At 43.5% G+C, this 21,118-nt stretch overlaps 1 protein-coding gene across 1 annotated transcript; it reads left to right on the top strand.

The window, feature by feature from the left end:
* The first annotated feature begins 13,087 nt into the window (after nucleotides 1–13,087).
* Nucleotides 13,088–20,710, top strand: LOC137362406 (probable G-protein coupled receptor 139). The gene is made up of 5 exons (XM_068026810.1): nucleotides 13,088–13,154; nucleotides 14,872–15,719; nucleotides 18,451–18,595; nucleotides 20,487–20,601; nucleotides 20,683–20,710. Exons 1-5 carry the CDS (start codon nucleotides 13,088–13,090, stop codon nucleotides 20,708–20,710), a joined length of 1,203 nt encoding a protein of 400 aa, XP_067882911.1.
* The last annotated feature ends 408 nt before the right edge of the window (nucleotides 20,711–21,118 follow it).

Genomic DNA, 21,118 nt, shown 5'->3' with positions numbered 1-21,118 from the left:
ACACCCATCAGGGCAGTGCACATGGACACACAGTTACCTGCTCCTACACCCATCAGGGTAGTGCTCATGGGCACACAGTTACCTGCTCCTACACCCATCAGGGCAGTGCTCATGGACACACAGCCACCTGTTACCCCATCCGACGTTGAAACAACCATGCACAGCCTTGTGAGACTCCGCAATTGCCAGTTGCTGCCTGTCAAGCAGAGAGGACGTCCAAAGGGGTCAAGCACTTGGGGAACATTCAGCAAGAAGCGACTGAGCACTAAAAGAAACAAGCATGCCGTGTCCAGTGGTAGCAGAAATGTGAATGCTCTTGCTGTGAACACAACTGGTGATAGTAGTAGGCAGGATTAAATGGGAATGGATGGAAAGACGCACGAGTAACATAACCACTGGCAGGGAACTGCTGGGCAAAATGGCCAGCTTTATGTTCATAGCCCAAAAGAAATGTGCTTCTTTTCCAGCACCCTCACATCATTCATGTTTTCCCTGAGAGCAGCATTGAACCATCACGAGGTAGGTGCAGTAACATCATCCTGCCTCCAACAGCTGAGGTGGGTACTAAGTGATTCATTGGCGGTGTTATCAGTACATGCCTTTACCGCAGAACACAAAGCATGCTCAACAGTAATTTCATTGGAGGGAGGGAAGCTCTGACACTGATGTTCTTTCCTTATTTTCTTTCATGTAAAACGTGCCCTTGAGAAAACAATCCTTGACACTTAAGGACGGCATTCAAGCAAAGGAGGCAGTGCGGGAGAGGACGCAAGGATGTGCTGATTCCTGCATCTGAGGTGGGTAATAAGTGCTTCATTGGCGACGTTATCAATTGATGCCTTCACTGCAGAACTTAAAAAGGTGTGCACAACTGTAATTTCAGTGGCTGGAGGGAGGCAAGCTCTGACTCTGATTTGCTTTATTTCTTTTCATGTAAAACATGCTGTCGAGAAAACAATCCTTGAGACTTAAGGTCAGCATTCAAGCAACGAAGGCAACTAGATCATGCTGCGGAGCTCATCACGATGTGGAAAGGAACATTGCATTTATGGATGAATTGGGAATGCACATTGGGATGCGCTTGGGGAACATTCACCAAGAATAGACTGAGCTCAGACTCTTGTGACTTTGCCTTCTTCACAGGGACAATACAGTAGTGGAATAGAGAGCCAAGAGTTCATTCACCACAAGGCTCTCCAGGAACAATCTCTTTAGCTGTGCATAGCAGAGACTTGGCCTGTCTGCCTAACGGGAATGCTGGACACAACACTCATGTATCCATGCACAGCAGTTCCTCGGATACTTAATGAACTTAATAAAACTTTTCAATAATTAACCCCAGAATTGTAGAGGTTTTGTTTTGCATGCTATTTCCCCGACTTTGCAACTGCACTTCAGATATTCATCTATGGTGGGGGGGGGGGGGGTAGTGGGAGGGGTGTTGGAAGAGGGGGAGGGGTGGGGCGTGCGGGAGGGGTGGGGAGAGGGAGCATGCAAAATGCAGGGACCAAACAGTTGCAATGCCTGAAGTACTGAGGAGAAGTAGAGAAAGCAACTGGGTAGGGGAGAAAGCAACTGGATTGGGCATCCGCAGCTGGAGGGAACGGCTGAATGGAGAGGGCCGGAAGCGAGAGGCCGTAGAGAGCCGCGGGGAGCGAGCGTGCACAGACCTTGGTGTCACCGGGTCCAGGGACTGGCCAGTAAGTCTTTTGCTGTTGTGTTTATGGCGCATGCACAGAAAAAGGCACTCCTCTTCCGTTCCGCTGCTCCCCCCCCACTCTCTCCCCTTCCTCCCTCTCCCCCCAGCTCTCCCCCTCCCCCCTTCCTTACCCCTCCCTCTCCCTCTTTCACCCCCCTCCCCCTTTCTCTCCCTCTTTCTCCCCCTCTCCCTCTTTCTCCCCTCTCCCTCTTTCTCCCCCTCCCTCTCTCTCCCCCCTCCCTCTCCCTCTTTCTCCCCCATCCCTCTCCCTCTTTCACCCCCTCCTCCCTTCCTGACGTCTCCCTCTTTCTCCCCCTTTCCCCCCCTCTTTCTCCCCCTCTCCCCTCCCTCTTTCTCCCCCTCCCTCTTTCTCCCCCTCCCTCTTTCTCCTCCCCTCCCTCTTTCTACCCCCTCCCTCTCCCTCTTTCTCCCCCCCTCCCTCTCCCTCTTTCTCCGCCCCCCCTTCCCTGGCACCGCTGCCGCTGGTCTCCCCGCGCTGCTCTCCCCGGCCACCGCGCTGCTGTCCCCGGCCCCCGCGCTGATCTCCCCGGCTCCCGCGCTGATCTCCCCGGCCCCCGCGCTGCTGTCCCCGGCCCCCGCGCTGATCTCCCCGGCCCCCGCGCTGATCTCCACGGCCCCCGCGCTGCTCTCCCCGCCCCCCGCGCTGCTCTCCCCGGCCCGCTCCACTCTCTCACTCCGGCCATTGATTTCTGCCACGAGTTTGTTAGGTTTCATCTCTGTGATTTTTTGAGCAGCGCCATCTTTAGTCCTGGCAGCTACAACAGTCGCAGGCTGTGACGTTTTCGTGGCACATGCTGTATCTGCGCATGTGCCAAAACAGCGCCACCTACCGATCGCGTTGTCAACAATTGCGGTCTTAAAACAAATATGTAGGGTTCATTTGCACACAATATCATATGCAGGAGGGTTAGAACTTCGCAACATACGTTCACAAACATACAAAGGAAAATGGGGAGGCATTCGCTTGATATTAGTGTCACTCCACAAAGCAATCCAGAAACTCAGGCTAAAGCTTTGGGGATATGGGTACAAATCGCACCATGGCAAATAGTGAGATTCGAATTCAATTAATAAAAAATTGGAATTAAACGCCTGTCCATTGGTCAAACTAACTTCGATTGTTGTTGAAACCCATCTGCTTCACTAATGTCCTTTAGGGAAGAAAATCTGTTATCCTTCCCTACATGTGACTCTAGATCCACGGCAATGCCGTTGACCCTTAAACGCCACTCAATTCAAGGGATGTACAATAAATTCTGGCCTAGCCAGCGACACCCACAGCCCGTGAACAGTGGAACTGTGAAGATGACGATGATCACATCCGTGATGATGATGTTAAGTTAGCACTGGAGACCGATTTGCACAGGGACCTTGCACAGTGGCGCAATGGTTAACACTGCAACCTCACAGCTCCAGCGAGATGAGTTCAGTGCTGTGTACTGCCTATGCAGAGTTTGTAAGCTCTCCCTATGACCACGTGGGTTTACGCTGGTTCTCCAGTTTTCTCACACAGCCAAAGACTGGCAGGTTTATAACTAAATTGGCCATTGTAAATTACCCCGAGTGTAGGAAGATGGTGGGGATGTGGTAGGGAATATGGGATTAATGTAGGATTAGTGTCAATGGGAGGTTGTTCGTCGGCACAGACTCGGTGGGCTGAAGGGTCTGTTTCAGTGCTGTATCATGAAATAAATAGATTCTTTTTTTAAAATAAGATAAAGTTCAAAGCTGTAACTAACTTACTGGAAATGCCGATTGGAATAGGAATCGCAGGAAATCTCATCTCTTAAACTTTCCTCTTCTTGCAAATTCGAAGATAAGCTGAGGCAGCTTAGTTTCTGATTACCTGTTTTTTTTACGAAGAGAAACTGGCAGTGAGCAGAGAAATTTCTTGCTGCTTTGCAGACGGTGGCTTCTTTGCTTCCTTTTGTGGACAGGCCTCGGAGATGTTGATTTGCAGCTTCAAGGCTGGCAAAGCAGACAGTTTAAAAAAGGATGGTTTCTATGTCATGTGACCGGACCCCTTCAACTAGCTGTCCCAATTCCTGTTGGTGATCTCCCCCTCCACTCAAATCTAAACATGTTGAACATAGATGCAAATAAACCTGACAATGCGGTGTATAATGGCAGCTGACAATAACACCCACGTGCGCAAAAATACGGTAACTAACACTTGGTTTTCATCCATTAGTGACAGTGCAAGTGAAGTTTGTGACGTCCAATTCAAGTGATATTAGCTGTGTTCTGCTTAAGGTATATTTGCTGTGACATTTTAACTTACATTTGCTGTGGCTTGTGCAGTTTACCTGATATCTGCTGTGACCATGTCAAGCAATATTTGCTGTTCCCACATTAAATGATATTTAAATGATGCTTGTTGTGGTCATTTTACGTGCTATTTGCTGTGTTCAGTTTCAGTACTATTTGCTGTGACCGTTTCAATCATATTTGGTTCTTACAGTTTAGCTGATATTTGCTGTATCCCTTTTAAGTTATAGTTGCTGTGTTCATGTTAACTGAAATTTGCATGTGAAAATTTTATGTGACATTTATAGCGTCTAGTTTAAGTGTTGTTTTCTGTTTCCAGTTCAAGTGGCATTTTCTATGGTCATTTTAAGTAAAATTTGCAGTGACCAGTTGAAATAATATTTTCTGTGTACTGTTGAGTTAATATACTTTGCGATTAGCTCAAGTGACATCTGCTGTATCTAATATGAGTAATATTTGCTGGAGTTATCTTAAATGTTATTTTCCGTGGCAAATGTAAGTATTTTGTTGCTGTAATTAGGAGCAATTTACAATGGTCAATGTATTTACCAACCTGCAAGTCTGTGGCTGAGAGAGAAAACCGGAACACCCGGAAAAAGCCTACACACTCAACGGGAGAACTTGCAAACTCCACACATATAGTACCCAGCATCGAACCCGGGAACCTGGAGCTGTAAAGCTGCACTGCTAACCACCGCGCCGCCCACGTGACATGGTGCTCGCTTTAATAACTAATAAGGTCAAGGAAGCCATTTTAAGATTAACATTTGTCTTTTCAACCGTTTCATACTCTGCATTTTCTATTCTGTGTTATCTACATGCATTGATTCTGCATAAAGTACTACTCATTCATAATTATAAAAGTAATGAAACATGATTAAGTTATAATGAGTGCATTGGTGTATAGGATAAATATATTAGAAAGTCTGTCTATTTATTTGAAATCTTAATTAATAACAACTATTTAAGTTGAAAGTTTCCGTAAAGTTCAATTTCTTATGAAATTAGAATCTTTCTGAACTCTGATAAGTTACTGTACACCATGGCCTTGTAAGAGTCTGGCTTATGAATATCGAGTTGCTTGGCATGAGATTTAAACCGATAGGGTAAATAAAACATTGTTCTCCATGGATAACACATTGCTGCCGATACAAACCTGGTGTAATCAACTGGAAGATGCAATTAAGAACCAACTAAGTTTACCAAACAACAGCTAATACTAAACATTGAGTCATCAATACGCTAACTGTGACATGCATGATAGTTATCAAAGGGATAACAACGAGGGTTCCAGCAGGTTTCTGTGTTGGACAGACTCTGAACTTTCCGGAGCATGCACACCATTTTATTCCTGCAAGCGGGTTCGATATCAAGAGTAGAGACCTGAGAGCTTGACAGTGATCTGTACTTCAACAGACCATGAAACTGCCTAAAGCTGTAAATGTCATTATCCTATCTTTATGAAATATGTCTTTGCTTTCCTAAAATTTCTTATATTTACTATCGAAAGATTCATGTTTCTGTCTTATTTGTTTAATTCTCTTTTGAACAAAAGTACATTTATTAGGTCAATTAACATTGCTAGCAAATTGGAATAACTGAAATTTATCAAGCACCGAATTAAGCTAAACACAAAATATCAGAGTGAAACAAAGCGCATGGGATCATCAATCTCCATTTCCTTGTCCTTTGATTCAGGGATTTACGCATTTCCCAGAATCACTGAAACAGAATAGAGAGAATGTATTAGACCTAGCGACCCTTTTTTCACACCTTGCCTCCTGTAAGGACTCCATTTCATTCTCACAGTTTCTCCTTCTCCGATGCATCCGCTCTGATGATGCAACCTTCCACAACAGCGCCTCTGATATATTTTCGTTTCTCCTCAACCGAGGACATCTTTCAATTTAGTATACTCTACGGTCTCCTCTACTCAGGGGAGATGAAACGCGGATTAGTTGACAACTTTTCCAAGCACCTCCACTCAGTCCAGAAACATAACCCCGATCTTCCTGTCGCTTGCCATTTCAACACACACCCCTGCTGTCATTCCCACATCTCTGACTTGGGCTTACTGCATTGTTCCAGTGAACATCAACGCAAACTGGAGAACAGCAACTAATTTACTGATACAGCAAGCTACCGGCAACTGGAGTGAACATTGATTTCAATAATTTCAGAGCATGACTAGCCACCATTGATTTTATTTTTAGTCTTACCTTTTATTTTTAAATTATGTTACATGACTTTGTTACATCATTCATTTTTTTTTCATCATGTGCCTGTCCAATGTTTTTATTCACGTTTGTGCTTTTGGCTAGAGCTTTCATTATTCAGTCATTTAACACCGTCTCTGCACTAACGTGTTGTCTTTCACCACACCATTAGCGCATCTTCATTGCCTTTGCCTTTGCCGCATGACTTACTTGTCAGTTATTCTCTGTGACCCTCTGGCCTATCAACACCTTCCATTTTGTTCTCTTTTGCCCGACTCCCGCTTTATTTGCTTAAACGCTATTACATTCCTAACCTTTGCAATTTCTGATGAAAGCTCACTGACCTGAAACTTTCACTCTGCTACTATCCCCACAGGTGCTGCCAGACCTTCTGAGTATTTCCAGCACTTTTTGTTGTTATTTTATAACCCTTTCTTTAATCGATTTCCAAACTCAGTTTCCACCCCAAGCTCTTTCCTTTTCTTGTTGCCTCCTTAATTTGTGCCTATCTTTTCCAAAACTCCACGATTGAAGTCCTCCAATCAGACATCCGTCACTGTTACAGTATCATGTCAGCTCTTATCAAAATCACAAATGGCATCCTGTGTGACTGAAATAAACATTAACCTTTCCTCCCCGAGTTCTCGTCCTCTCCGCAGCAATGGACTGAGTTGATCAGTCAATCCTCCAACTCTCTCCACCATCTCTGGAACTGCAATCATCTGTTTCCATTCTTATCATTATAATCATTGCCAGAATATCACCATCAGTAGGTTCTATTCCAATTTCTGCAGCAGTGTCTCTGTTTATCCCGAAGGAGGAGGATGATGTTTTGAAGCTGGAGGCGGTTGGTATGGAAAGTGAGAATAAGTGAATTAATGTCATGGTTATGGAAGGGAGGGAAGGAGGTGTGGACAGTCACTCGGGTGATGGAACAGATAAAGCTGAGGCTACTGCAAAACCTATGTGAGAAATGCACGGTTAATGTGAAATGAAGAGTCTGCGGAAGCTCTGGTATGAAAGATGGCATCGTTTAAACAAACAAAAGGCGATGAGGAAACTGAGAGAATGGCAGTTATTATTTATGCAAAGTGGAGATGGAGGAATTGTGGTCAAGATAACTGTGGAAGTTGGAGAATCACGGTAAATATTGATGCAATGTCTGTCCACTTATATTGAGGGAGGAAATTCGTGGAAGAGAAGTGAGGAGTGCCAGAAGGACCGTTTTCAGGCGAGGGAGGTACAGATAGCTAAATGCAAATTTGATTAAATCTTCGAGCTCGATGTGAACAAGTGTTTGTCACAGCCACAATCATTGATGTATCGGATAAAGAGGTTGAAAAGGGAAACGGAGTAGCTCGGACCGTGTGAGGGAGAGAACAATATTGACAATCCTGCCATTGTGTCCAGTTCAAGGCACCACACTTTGAGGAACAATGTTCCTTTATAGGGGTGCAGAAAATGTTCACGAGAAAATTCCAGGGTTAAGAACAAAGAACAAAGAACAAAGAACAAAGAAAATTACAGCACAGGAACAGGCCCTTCGGCCCTCCAAGACTGCGCCGATCCAGATCCTCTATCTAAACATGCAGCCTATTTTCCAAGGGTCTGTATCTCTTTTCTTCCTGCCCATTCATGTATCTGTCTAGATACATCTTAAAAGATGCCATCGTGCCCGCGTCTACCACCACTGCTGGCAATGCCTTCCAGGCACCCACCACCCTCTGCATAAAGAACTTTCCACGCATATCCCCCCTAAACCTTTCCCCTTTCACTTTGAACTCGTGTCCTCTAGTAATTGAATCCCCCACTCTGGGAAAAAGCCTCTTGCTTTCCACCCTGTCTCTCCCTCTCATGATTTTGTACACCTCAATCAGGCCCCCCCTCAACCTCCGTCTTTCTAATGAAAATAATCCTAATCTACTCAACCTCTCTTCATAGCTAGCGCCCTCCATACCAGGCAACATCCTGGTGAACCTCCTCTGCACCCTCTCCAAAGCATCCACATCCTTTTGGTAATGTGGCGACCAGAACTGCACGCAGTATTCCAAATGTGGCCGAACCAAAGTCCTATACAACTGTCACATGACCTGCCAACTCTTGTACTCAATACCCCGTCCGATGAAGGAAAGCATGCCGTATGCCTTCTTGACCACTCTATTTCCCTGCGTTGCCACCTTCAGGGAATAGTGGACCTGAACACCCAAATCTCTCTGGACATCAATTTTCCCCAGGACTTTTCCATTTACTGAATAGTTCACTCTTGAATTGGATCTTCCAAAATGCATCACCTCGCATTTGCCCTGATTGAACTCCATCTGCCATTTCTCTGCCCAACTCTCCAATCTATCTATATTCTGCTGTATTCTCTGACAGTCCCCTTCACTATCTGCTACTCCACCAATCTTAGTGTCGTCTGCAAACTTGCTAATCAGTCCACCTATACTTTCCTCCAAATCATTAATATATATCACAAACAACAGTGGTCCCAGCACGGATCCCTGTGGAACACCACTGGTCACACGTCTCCATTTTGAGAAACTCCCCTCTACTGCTACTCTCTGTCTCCTGTTGCCCAGCCAGTTCTTTATCCATCTAGCTAGTACACCTTGGACCCCATGCGCCTTCACTTTCTCCATCAGCCTGCCATGGGGAACCTTATCAAACGCCTTACTGAAGTCCATGTATATGACATCGACAGCCCTTCCCTCATCAATCAACTTTGTCACTTCCTCAAAGAATTCTATTAAGTTGGTAAGACATGACCTTCCCTGCACAAAACCATGTTGCCTATCACTGATAAGCCCATTTTCTTCCAAATGGGAATAGATCCCATCCCTCAGTATCTTCTCCAGCAGCTTCCCTACCACTGACGTCAGGTTCACCGGTCTATAATTACCTGGATTATCCCTGCTACCCTTCTTAAACAAGGGGACAACATTAGCAATTCTCCAGTCCTCCGGGACCTCACCCGTGTTTAAGGATGCTGCAAAGATATCTGTTAAGGCCCCAGCTATTTCCTCTCTCGCTTCCCTCAGTAACCTGGGATTGATCGCATCCGGACCTGGGGACTTTTCCACCTTAATGCCCTTTAGAATACACAACACTTCCTCCCCCCTTATGCCGACTTGACCTGGAGTAATCAAACATCTGTTCCTAACCTCAATATCCGTCATTTCCCTCTCCTCGGTGAATACTGATGCAAAGTAATCGTTTAGAATCTCACCCATTTTCTCTGACTCCAAGCATAACATTCCTCCTTTGTCCTTTAGTGGGCCAATCCTTTCTCTGGTTACCCTCTTTCTCCTTATATATGAATAAAAGGCTTTGGGATTTTCTTTAACCCTGTTTGCTAAAGATATTTCATGACCCCTTTTAGCCCTCTTTATGCCTCGTTTCAGATTGGTCCTACATTCCCGATATTCTTTCAAAGCTTCGTCTTTCATCAGCCGCCTAGACCTTATGTATGCTTCCTTTTTCCTCTTAGCTAGTCTCACAATTTCACCTGTCATCCATGGTTCCCTAATCTTGCCATTTCTAAACCTCATTTTCACAGGAACATGTCTCTCTTGCGCGCTAATCAACCTCTCTTTAAAAGCCTCCCACATATCACATGTGGATTTACCTTCAAACAGCTGCTCCCAATGTACATTCCCCAGCTCCTGCCGAATTTTGGTATAGTTGGCCTTCCCCCAATTTAGCACTCTTCCTTTCGGACCACTCTCGTCTTTGTCCATGAGTATTTTAAAGCTTACGGAATTGTGATCACTATTACCAAAATAGTCTCCTACTGAAACTTCAACCACCTGGCCGGGCTCATTCCCCAACACCAGGTCCAGTATGGCCCCTTCCCGAGTTGGACTATTTACATACTGCTCTAGAAAACCCTCCTGGATGCTCCTTACAAATTCTGCTCCATCTAGTCCTCTATCACTAAGTGAATCCCAGTCAATGTTGGGAAAATTAAAATCTCCCATCACCACAACCCTGTTGCTCCTACATCTTTCCATAATCTGTTTACATATTTGTACCTCTATCTCACGCTCGCTGTTGGGAGGCCTGTAGTACAGCCCCAACATTGTTACCGCACCCTTCCTATTTCTGAGTTCTGTCCATATTGCCTCACTGCCCGAGTCCTCCATAGTGCCCTCCTTCAGCACAGCTGTGATATCCTCTTCGACCAGTAATGCAACTCCTCCACCCCTTTTCCCTCCCTCTCTATCCCACCTGAAGCATTGATATCCTGGGATATATAGTTGCCAATCATGCCCTTCCCTCAACCAAGTCTCAGTAATAGCAATAACATCATACTCCCAGGTACTAATCCAAGCCCTAAGTTCATCTGCCTTACCTACTACACTTCTTGTATTGAAACAAATGCACCTCAGACCACCAGTCCCTTTACATTCATCATCTGCTCCCTGCCTGCTCTTCCCCTTAGTCACACTGACTTCATTATCTAGTTCCTTACAGGCTTTTGTTACTACCTCCTTACTGTCAACTGACCTCCTCAATTGGTTCCCATCCCCCTGCCACATTAGTTTAAACCCTCCCCAACAGCGTTAGCAAAAGCACCCCCAAGGACATTGGTTCCAGTCCGGCCCAGGTGTAGACCGTCCAATTTGTAATAGTCCCACCTCCCCCAGAACCGGTCCATATGTCCCAAAAATCTGAACCCCTCCTTCCTGCACCATCTCTCAAGCCACGCATTCATCCTGACTATTCTTTCATTTTTACTCTGACTATCACGTGGCACTGGTAGCACTCCTGAGATTACTACCTCTGAGGTCCTACTTTTTAATTTGGCTCCTAACTCCCTAAACTCTGCTTGCAGGACCTCATCCCGTTTTTTACCTATATCATTGGTGCCTATGTGCACAACGACAACTGGCTGTTCACCCTCCCCCTTTAGAATGTTCTGCAGCCGATCTGAGACATCCCTGACCCGTGCACCTGGGAGGCGACATATCATTCGGGAGTCTCGTTTTCGACCACAGAACCGCCTATCTACTCCCCTTACAATCGAATCCCCTACGACTATAGCACTTCCAATCTTTTTCCCGCCCTTCTGAACAGCAGAGCCAGCCACGGTGCCATGAACCTGGCTACTGCTGCCTTCCCCTGGTGAGCCATCTCCCTCAACAGTATCCAAAACGGTATACTTGTTTTGGAGGGAGATGACCGCAGGGGACTCCTGCGCTGCCTTCCTGCTCTTTCTCTGCCTTTTGGTCACCCATTTTCTTTCTCCCTCAGCAATCCTAATCTGCGGTGTGACCAATTCACTAAACGTGCTATCCACGACCTCCTCAGCATCACGCATGCTCCAAAGTGAGTCCATCCGCAGCTCGAGAGCCGTCATGTGGTCTAACAAGAGCTTCAGTTGGACACACTTCCTGCACGTGAAGGAGTCAGGGACATCAGCCATGTCCCTGAGCTCCCACATTGAGCAAGAGGAGCATGGCACGGGTCTGAGATCTCCTGCCATTTTTAATCTTAAGCTTAACTTAGTTAAATGAAAAAGGAACGAAATGTTTTTACCAATCACGATAAAACCAGAGAAATAGAAAAATCCTTACCTTATATACACCCCACCGAGTCATTTTTTTGGTTAGAGGAGGAGGGCGGGTGGGAGACACTACAAGTGTGGTGTCTCGGGTTCAGAACCTGCCCAAATATATAGTGTTTTAATTACCCAGCAGCCCCCTGGCCTCCGCCGAAAACAAAAGGAAATTAAATTTACTTTCAAACTGACCTTCCCAGCTGCTCACTCTGCTCCCGAAAAAGCTGCTGCAATGAAAGGAAAGTTATTTTAAACCGCCCAAATATATAGTGTTTTACTTGCCCAGCAGCCCCCTGGCCTCCGCCGAAAACAAAAGGAAATTAAGTTTACTTTCAAACTGACCTTCCCAACTGCTCACTCGCTCGCACTCTGCTCCCGAAAAAGCTGCTGCAATGAAAGGGCAGATGTTTTATGCCGATCAATTAGAGAATCGGGGTTGTTCTCCTTAAAGAGGAAATTGAGAGAGAGTTTGATAAAGTTGTTCCAAACCATGGGCTGTTTAAACAGTGCAGATAGAGAGAAACTGCTCTCATTGGAAAACCTTGCCAAAACCAAATGACACAGGTTCAAGGGACTGGCAAAAGAATCAATCGCGACATGAGGGAAAACATATGTTTCCAAAGCACGTGTTTAGGATATGAAATGAACTGCCTGAGAGTGTGGTGAAGCCAGAATCAATCAGAAGCGAACTGAATGAACAACTGAAGAGAAAAACAATGCAGGTCAGTGAGGAGGAGATGTAGGAGTGAGATGAGCTGAGCTGCCCGTGCAGAGAGCCGACATGGTCGAGCCAGACCAAATGGCCAACTGCTGTGTTGCAACCATTCTGCACTCTTTTTTATTTGAATATATGAATTTTTGAACGGAATTGCAAAGATAAAGAGAGCGTCCAAAGTATAGACGAACATCCATGATAGGCTTCTCTGACGTTAGGAATTAAATTTCTGAATAGTCATGCAGACTGGAGACCATCACGAAAAGAACATTTTCTAGGTCTTCCTTTAATTTTGTTTAACCCAGCTTCCAGTAATGATTAGTTGCTTATTGTGATCAGATTTGTCCAGTCTAGGGGGTGGGGATGGGGATGGGGATGGGTCCAATTCAATTTTAGTGGAAAATATATTCCATCAACAGGGAATTAACACAGCTGTCGTAATCTGTTTGTTCAAAGATTACGAAAAACTGCTTGAACAATTTTGCAACCTCAGTATTCCCATAGAGATCCGGAGGGTATACAGTTAATGCACTGGGAATGTGTCACCACAGAATTTATTTCAGAGATATTACCTGCAGCCCGAACAGACCGATCACTCCAAGCAAAAAATGCACCGACCAATTCAATGGGTCAGGAACATATTCTATGTGATCCTTGCTGTAATTGGCGTTCCTGGTAAGTATCTATAACCAATGAGGTTTTGTAAATCTGTGTATGAGCTGGTTTCTTCCATTACCATGGGAATAATAATATTACATGCGATCGAACGGAAACAGTTACACAGACACACACTCACTAATATAATTGCATTAATTTTCTGAATTATCTGTTCAGTTTTAATCTGTTGTCTCAACTGTTTCTAGATCAAGACACTCTGCATTGTAAAGTTATTGAATTATGTGGAATGTTGTGTTCTGTAGAATCACAGCTCAAAGCAGGAAAATCTCAGAGGGAAAGGATTACTGCAATTATCTGTTAATGTAGTACTGCAGTGTGTGTGTGCAATAAATGGAGTGGAGCACCTGACCTCAGCGATCATGTACAACTGGGAGTCTCTGTCATCTAGAATTGCACTGATTGTGGCTGACTTACTGGTGTGGACAATGTAACACGAGGGACCATGTAATTCCTGGAGTATCTGTCATTGTATTCAGTGCGGGTCCCCATCTTACTCTAATTCTAAGTAGAGTTGTTGACAGCACCATCTTAATTTCCTTCCCGAGCACAGTCCTGAGAAGCGTTTGGTCACAAGTGCAACGCAATAATAAATAATCCTCTTCAATATTACGAAAAACATGATGACTATGACATGTTAATAGACAACGTATTGATTTTGCAACACAGAATCTGGGCATTCGGTACAACTAGATTTGGACTGTCTTCCTGCTCTGCACGAGCCTCTCTTCATTCCAGCTCATTTATCCTATCAGCATATCATTGCAATCCTGTCTCCATCATGTACTACCCTCGCTTCTTCTTATTTTTTCTTCCATTGTAACTACTCCAAGAGGTCTCAATTCCATGTTCTCAGCAGTGCAAGTAAATCTGTCTCTCTTGAATTGCATCGCGCATTTATTGATGACCATCTTATTTTGAAGAAATGCCGAACTGGTCACCAGCAAAGGTGGGAATATTAGGTCCACGTTTTCCCTCTCTAACCATTTTTTTAATTTTAAAGGCCTCTATTAGTTCAACAATCATCCTTCTCTTCTCGACATAATAGATCCGCAACATATCCCAATAATTATAATCTCCCAGTTATGGGATTATTTCTGTCAAGAATACGTGCACCTGCTGGTTACCCTGGATAATTTTATCATGTGTAGTCCAGAGGAGTACACATTATTCACGTGTTCATTCACCACCTTTCTAATACATTATTATAACACTATTCTTTTAATGATATTCCTGTAGAAATGAAAGCCCATGCTCTGATCACATTTGCATTGACTCAGTAAATTCCTTTTTCAATTTAACTCATTTAGACATCAGAGGGCGTGGTCAAAGACGTAAGAATGTCTCCTTTCCGAGGGACTGGTTCGAATCAGGGAGCAATTTCTTCGACCCCAGGGAGTGGTTCGAGTCCGGGATGGGTTCCTACACCGGGAGTGGTTGGAGACGCGGTGCAGTTCTCCAGTCTACCCATTCCTGGGCTCCTCATTGTTACATTTAACTAGTTTACCAGCGTCCGGTGAGCGGGGTGCTGTCCCTCCCCGTCCAGGATTTGTTAAATCTGTAAGTGCTGGGGTTGGAGGCAGGTTAATGTTATGGAGCCGATCGGACCCGATCCAAACCCACACGGTTTCGGTGGTAAAATCCTTCCTGCCAGGGTTGTGGAGCGGAGAATGTTTTTCAGTAATTTACAGCCACTTTTCCCTTCTCTCCTTTACAGTTAATTTGGTCTCAATTGTGATCCTGTCCAAGGGAAATTGTGGACTCTCCAGCTGCACCACCCGTTACCTTGTGGCCATGTCAACGGCGGATCTACTGGTCATTATCACTGAGATCATACTCCAGAGAATCAATGATTATTATTTCCCATTAAATTTCCTGGATCTTACCTTTGTGTGTCGCTCTCTCTATGTCCTGATCCGTGCAGCCATTGACTGTTCGGTTTGGTTCACCATCGCTTTCACATTTGATCGATTTGTCGCCATTTGTTGCCAGAAACTGCAATCGAAATATTACACCAGGAAAACTGCGATTGTGGTTCTAGCAACAATCAGCATTTTGCTCTGTATAAAAAATACTCCCATCTACTTTAGATATAAACCTAGACGGATAATCGACAATGTAGAATGGCGTTGCTCCAATAAGCGAAGTTATTTTACTGACCCTCGATGGATTGGATTTAGAATGTTTGAAAAAGCTTTAACACCATTATTGCCATTCATTTTAATTCTGTTGCTGAACGCTCTGACGTTCAGACACATTTTAGTGACCAGTCGAGTTCGTCAGAGACTGAGGGGTCAGAGCAAGAAAGATAATCACCGTGACTCTGAAATGGAGAGAAGAAGGAAGTCTCTGATTTTACTCTTCACCATATCTGGCAGCTTCATATTTCTGTGGTTGGTGTATGTGTTATATATTTTTCGTATTGATCATTTCTTAGATGATGATTCTTATTATATCTTTGAAAATGTAGCATATATGCTGCGAAATTTAAGTTGCTGTACGAACACATTTATCTATGTGGCCATTCAGTCCGAGTTCAGAGAGCAGTTAAAGAGCGCAGTGAAATATCCAGTTACATCAATTATTAAATTAATTAATAAGCAAAGCAACTGAGACCAGCTTAAAGATCCAGTGGTTTATGGACAAGAGGTGACCGCTGGAGGTCCAGACGAAAATGGCCTGTAGCAGTAAAGACAAACACTAGAGCTGTTAGTGACGGGAAGTGGGGGTCGAGAGCAAGAGGATGGGAAGTAAATTAGCAGGAATCAAAAAAGATAACGAGCAGTGAGCAAATGGAAAGAGATGACCTTCGTAAAGGGGTCAGGAGGAGAGTGATTGCGCTCCCTAATGGAACTGATGTGAAAGAAGCTTGAACTGGTTATGACACCTGTCATTAAACAAGAACCATGCAGTTTAATAAGTATGCTAACTGACTTGATCAATTAGCTATATCTGGAGAAGAAAACATTTATATTTAAAAACAACATTGCTTCCTGATATTCCACGAGGCACATTTATTCTTAATTGCTTTGGCATCTTGGGAATGTTGAGGTGAATTGTCTACGATAGTTGGCATTGTTGATAAGAAGATGAAACATTGATTGTCCAAATGCTTTGTATCTGCAAGGATGTGTTATTTGTTCACACAGTGAAATGCTTTCTCTAGGAGCCTATTAAATAAGAGATGGACATGCTTTTAGCGTACTCCAATGTAATTACAGAAGTGCAGTGACGGCAGTTGAACCACACGGTAAACTAATGGAAGAGGTAATTCAAAGGAATCGGAAGCGCAAAAGATGGAAACTCAGAGTCTTTGCTGGTACAGTTTACAATGGTGTCTGTGCTGTAATTATTCTGAAACACAGTTCAACGTAATGTCAATTCAGTGACAGGAGAACAAAGGCATCGCCTGTGCTGGCAACATTCAAGGAATCCTGGTCTTGAAGGATAAGAAACGTCCATGTTGTCGTCAGTGCCTTTTTGTTAAGTATTTATAACATCTTTTTTAATTAGTTATACTGGGTTCACAACTAGCCATTATTTGTAACATGCTAGGTCACGTACAATTGAGAACACCGTTGTAATAAATTGAAAATTAAAAGGAACTGAGAATTTTTAAATAAAAGTGTTTGAGCCTCAAAACCCCAAAAGATACAATGGTGAACCTTGTGGCCAGACGTTGGAAAGGCTAAAACGAAATGACTGGTTGTGTCGTTGAGTGGCATCTTGCTCTGATTAGTCTGACCAACTTGTTTCATTCAAGGAAGGGAATCCTTAAGGGGAACAACCAGACATAGATCCGCAAGACCTGTGAATAAGATATAATTTGAATTATGAGGTAAAAAATTGGCCAAAAACTTAGAACGAATATCAGTGCAAAAGAGGAACAATTTAGCATTTTAAGCAGCCAAGAATCATAGACTCATAGAAACATAAAATGTTTAAGGCACAGAAAGAGGCCTCTTTGACCCATCGTGTCTGTGCCAGCTGGTAAAGGATCCACCTATTCCAATCCCACCTTCCAGCATTTGGCACTTAGTTCTGAAGATTATGGCAGTTAAGGTCCATATCCAGACTCCCTTTCAATGAGTTGAGAGTCTCTGCCTCATCTGCCCTTTTGGACAGTGAGATCCAGATCCCCACTACCCTCTGGGTGACAAACGTTTTTCCTCATCTCTCCACTATTTTTCCATCAATCAGTTTGTAGCTATGCCCCCTCGTCACTGACCTCTCTGATAAGGCAAATAGATCATTCGCCTCCACTCTATCCAGGCTGCTCAAGATTTTGTACATTTCAGTCAGATCTCCCCTCAGCCTGCTCTGTAACAAGGAGAATAACCCCAACTTATCCAATATTTCCTCCGACTTGCATTTTTCCAGAATTATCAACATCATCGTAAATCTCCTCTGTACCCTCTCCAGTGCAGAGAGAACTGCTCACAGTACTCAAGTTGTGGCCTAACCAATCAGTTAGTACTTTCCAGCATAACCTCCCTGTTCTTATATTCCATATCATAGCTAATAAAATAAAATATTCCCGATGCTGTCTGAACCACCTTATCGACCTGCCCAGATACCTTCAGTGATCTGTGGAAATTGTCTCCAAGGTTCCTCACTTCCTCTACACTTCTCAGTATTTTCTCATTTATCTTGTACTCCTTTGCCTTGTTTGACCTCCCAAAATGCATCAGCTCGCATTTCTCTCGCTGGAATTCCATTTGTGGTATCTGGCCAGGACATCAGTAACTTCCCGCAGCCGACAGCTATCCTCCTTGCTATCTACCAAACAGATAATCTTCGTCTGGTCTGCAAGCTTCTTGATCATGCCCCCTACATTTACATCCAAATCGTTAAGATATACCGCAAAACGCAGGGGACCCAGTACTGAATTTCACTGAATACCACTGGAAACAGCCCTCCAGTCATTAAGACATCCTTCAACAATTACGCTTTGTTTCCTGCCACTTAGCAAATTTAGTATCCACCTTGCTGCATTTCTCCGTATCCCATGGGGACTTTTTTCCAGTCTGCCATGTGGAACCTTGTCAAAAGCCTTGCTCAATTCAGCTGTTCTCCCCTCATCTAGCTTCTTTGTTACTGCTTCAAAAATGCGATCAAGTTGCTCAAACAAGATCTTCCCTTAACAGATCGAAACTGACTATCCTTGATTTACCTGTGCCTATTTAAGTGACAGTTTATCCTGTCTCTCTGAATAGATTGCAATAATTTGTCCTCTACTGAGGTTAGGCATGTCTGGCCTGTAATTCAGTTTAACCTTCACTCCCATTTTAATCAGAGATACAACGTTAGCAATTCTCCAATCCTCAAGCACCGCACCCCTGTATCCAGTGGGGACCACGGTGCTGAGGACGCCGTGGATAGCATGTTTAGCGAACAAATGGCTGCATCGGCAGAAAAGAGATGTCTTTCCACCAGGAGGAGTATTAGGCGGAGGCAGGCAGAACTGGAGTCCCCTGTAGACATCCCCCTCTCAAACTGATATACCGCATTCGATACTGTTGGGGGTGGGGGTGGAATTGGTGAGAAGGGTGTGGGGAGGGGATGACCACATAGGGGAAAGCAGCAACAGCCAAGGTCGTGGCACCACAGATGGTTCTGCTGTGCAGCAGGGCAGGAAAAAGACTGGGAAATCCACAGTGACAGGCGAGTAAATTGTAAGGGGTGCAGACAGGCGTTTCGGTGGCCGCAAACGAGGCTCCAGGATAATGTGTTGCCTCCATGGTGCACGGGTCAAGGATTTCTCTGACTGGCTTTTTCAAGGACAAATCATGTGGTCCCTTAAGCATTCTCCCTCGTTCAAAAGTGGTTTGAATTGGGTTGAACATGTTTTTATTTGTCCTTTGCTTTGAAAAAGAGAACTAGATGTCACTACATCCAGAGAACGTTTGCTTCACAACTGTAAAACTAGTAGAGTTGACCCTTTCTGCGAGCAACATAACAATCTGCTGAATGGTATTTTGTGTGTGTATATATATATATATATATATGTGTGTGTGTGTGTATATAGTAATTTAGAAACAGTAATTACTGTTTCTAAATTACCACATATATGTACTGAATGAAAACATCTGGCTCCAAGCCGAATGGACCTTGTGTTCCTTGTTTCTCGAAATAGGTGGACCATTTGGTCACAGAGATCAATCAACTCCAGCATCTTAAACATTTGCAACATTTCTGACAGCATGGTAATATTGTGATCTGAAGGCTTGGCCTTTTTTAAAAAGTCAGGAATTGGCATTAATTTATTCACACATTTGTTTCTATTTGTTATCTTTCTGGAGAAAGTCTTTGTAATTATTTGCAGACATCTTCCATAACAACTGTAGACACTACTTTCTCTGATAAATTCATCTGAAACCACGGAACATGGAAATAATTGTTTATGACATTTAAATCAATAATAAATAAATTAATATAGTTGCTATTCCAGGCACTCAAAAGGAAATTTACCTGAGATTAAAGAGATATAAACATAAATAATTTTCAAAAAAGTTAATGGAAACACTGTCTTGGTGGTTGCTGAGTATTGAGGAAAACCTTTTTTTAAGATAAATGAATGAAAGATATTGTCAACTGATGACACCATTACTTGAATTTGGGAAACTTAGATTTTTTTAAAAATCAGTACAATTCGGTGCATTTCCTATCAACAGTAAAGGGGTATCTGAGGTAAATAATAAGCCAGCGTGCAGAATCTGTTGTTTTAATTGTATGTACTTACATGATAATAGTTTAGGAATTAACAGCACTCCTGTGAAAGGATAATAACTGTCATCGAGTGAGGTGATCTGCAGGTGTGGTGACAGTCTTCAATCTGAGGAGTGTCAATGAAGTTTTAACAGATAATAACATTCTTCATCATCAGAAGTCATTTGGGGTTATGATATTTTAGAAGGTAAGAAAATGTAAAATTTGTGCAGATCGCACCATTCATGAGCTAGAGAATAGAAAAAGTGGTCAACAACAAGAATGAGATTAAGGCGGAGGCAGATTTTGTCCTGTGGGGAATTGGAGGTTCTTGGAATGGTGTTTTGATATGACTAACTTTATTTAATCCTCATAATAATTAATGAGTGGACTCATTAAGAAAGGAATCAGTCAATTTCATACTTTATGAATGACAACATAATCTGTAAATGTTTTGTAACTTTTCCTTGGATTCACAATTAAACATCTATCTTCAATATAAATGTGCTCAGGATCGGGTAAAATCAGTTGACCTGCATTTATCTTTAAATAGGCAACTATTTTGTAGCAACTTGCAATAAGTCATTCGAATTATAAGAGAATCCAGTTTCTGTTTTAACATAGCTTATATCAAGCAGATAGGAGAGAAAATATTTGAGAATCGCCACTGGGAATTAGAAGTGCAACAACAGCTGAGACAACGACAAATCAATTGGAGGAATGAAATGAACACAACATGGTAAGGAATGTTGTTTCTTGAAACAAAAAAAAGCATTTTAAATGTTGTATTGGATAATAAAGTTTATTCAATGCTCAACAGTTGGCGAGTAACAGTTGTTACAGAATAACTCCAAATAGCTGGGTTGGTAACTAAAGGTAAAGGGAAAGGTCTACAGTTTTTTTATGTAGTCGGATGTTTTGTTCAGGGACTCAAGGTCCTTAGAATTAGAATTTTTAGAATTAGAACATTCCAGCGCAGTACAGGCCCTTCGGCCCTCGATGTTGCGCCGACCATCTGACCTACACAATTCCATTTTCATCCATATGTCTATCCAATGACCACTTAAATGCCCTTAAAGTTGGCGAGTCTACTACTGTTGCAGGCAGGGCGTTCCACGCCCCTACTACTCTCTGCGTAAAGAAACTACCTCTGAAATCTGTCCTATATCTTTCACCCCTCAACTTAAAGCTATGTCCCCTCGTGTTTGCCATCATCATCCGAGGAAAAAGACTCTCACTATCCACCCTATCTAACC

Source organism: Heterodontus francisci, unplaced genomic scaffold, assembly GCF_036365525.1.
Source record: "Heterodontus francisci isolate sHetFra1 unplaced genomic scaffold, sHetFra1.hap1 HAP1_SCAFFOLD_52, whole genome shotgun sequence".
Taxonomy (NCBI): Eukaryota; Metazoa; Chordata; class Chondrichthyes; order Heterodontiformes; family Heterodontidae; genus Heterodontus; species Heterodontus francisci.
This window is presented reverse-complemented; position numbering and strand designations above follow the sequence as displayed.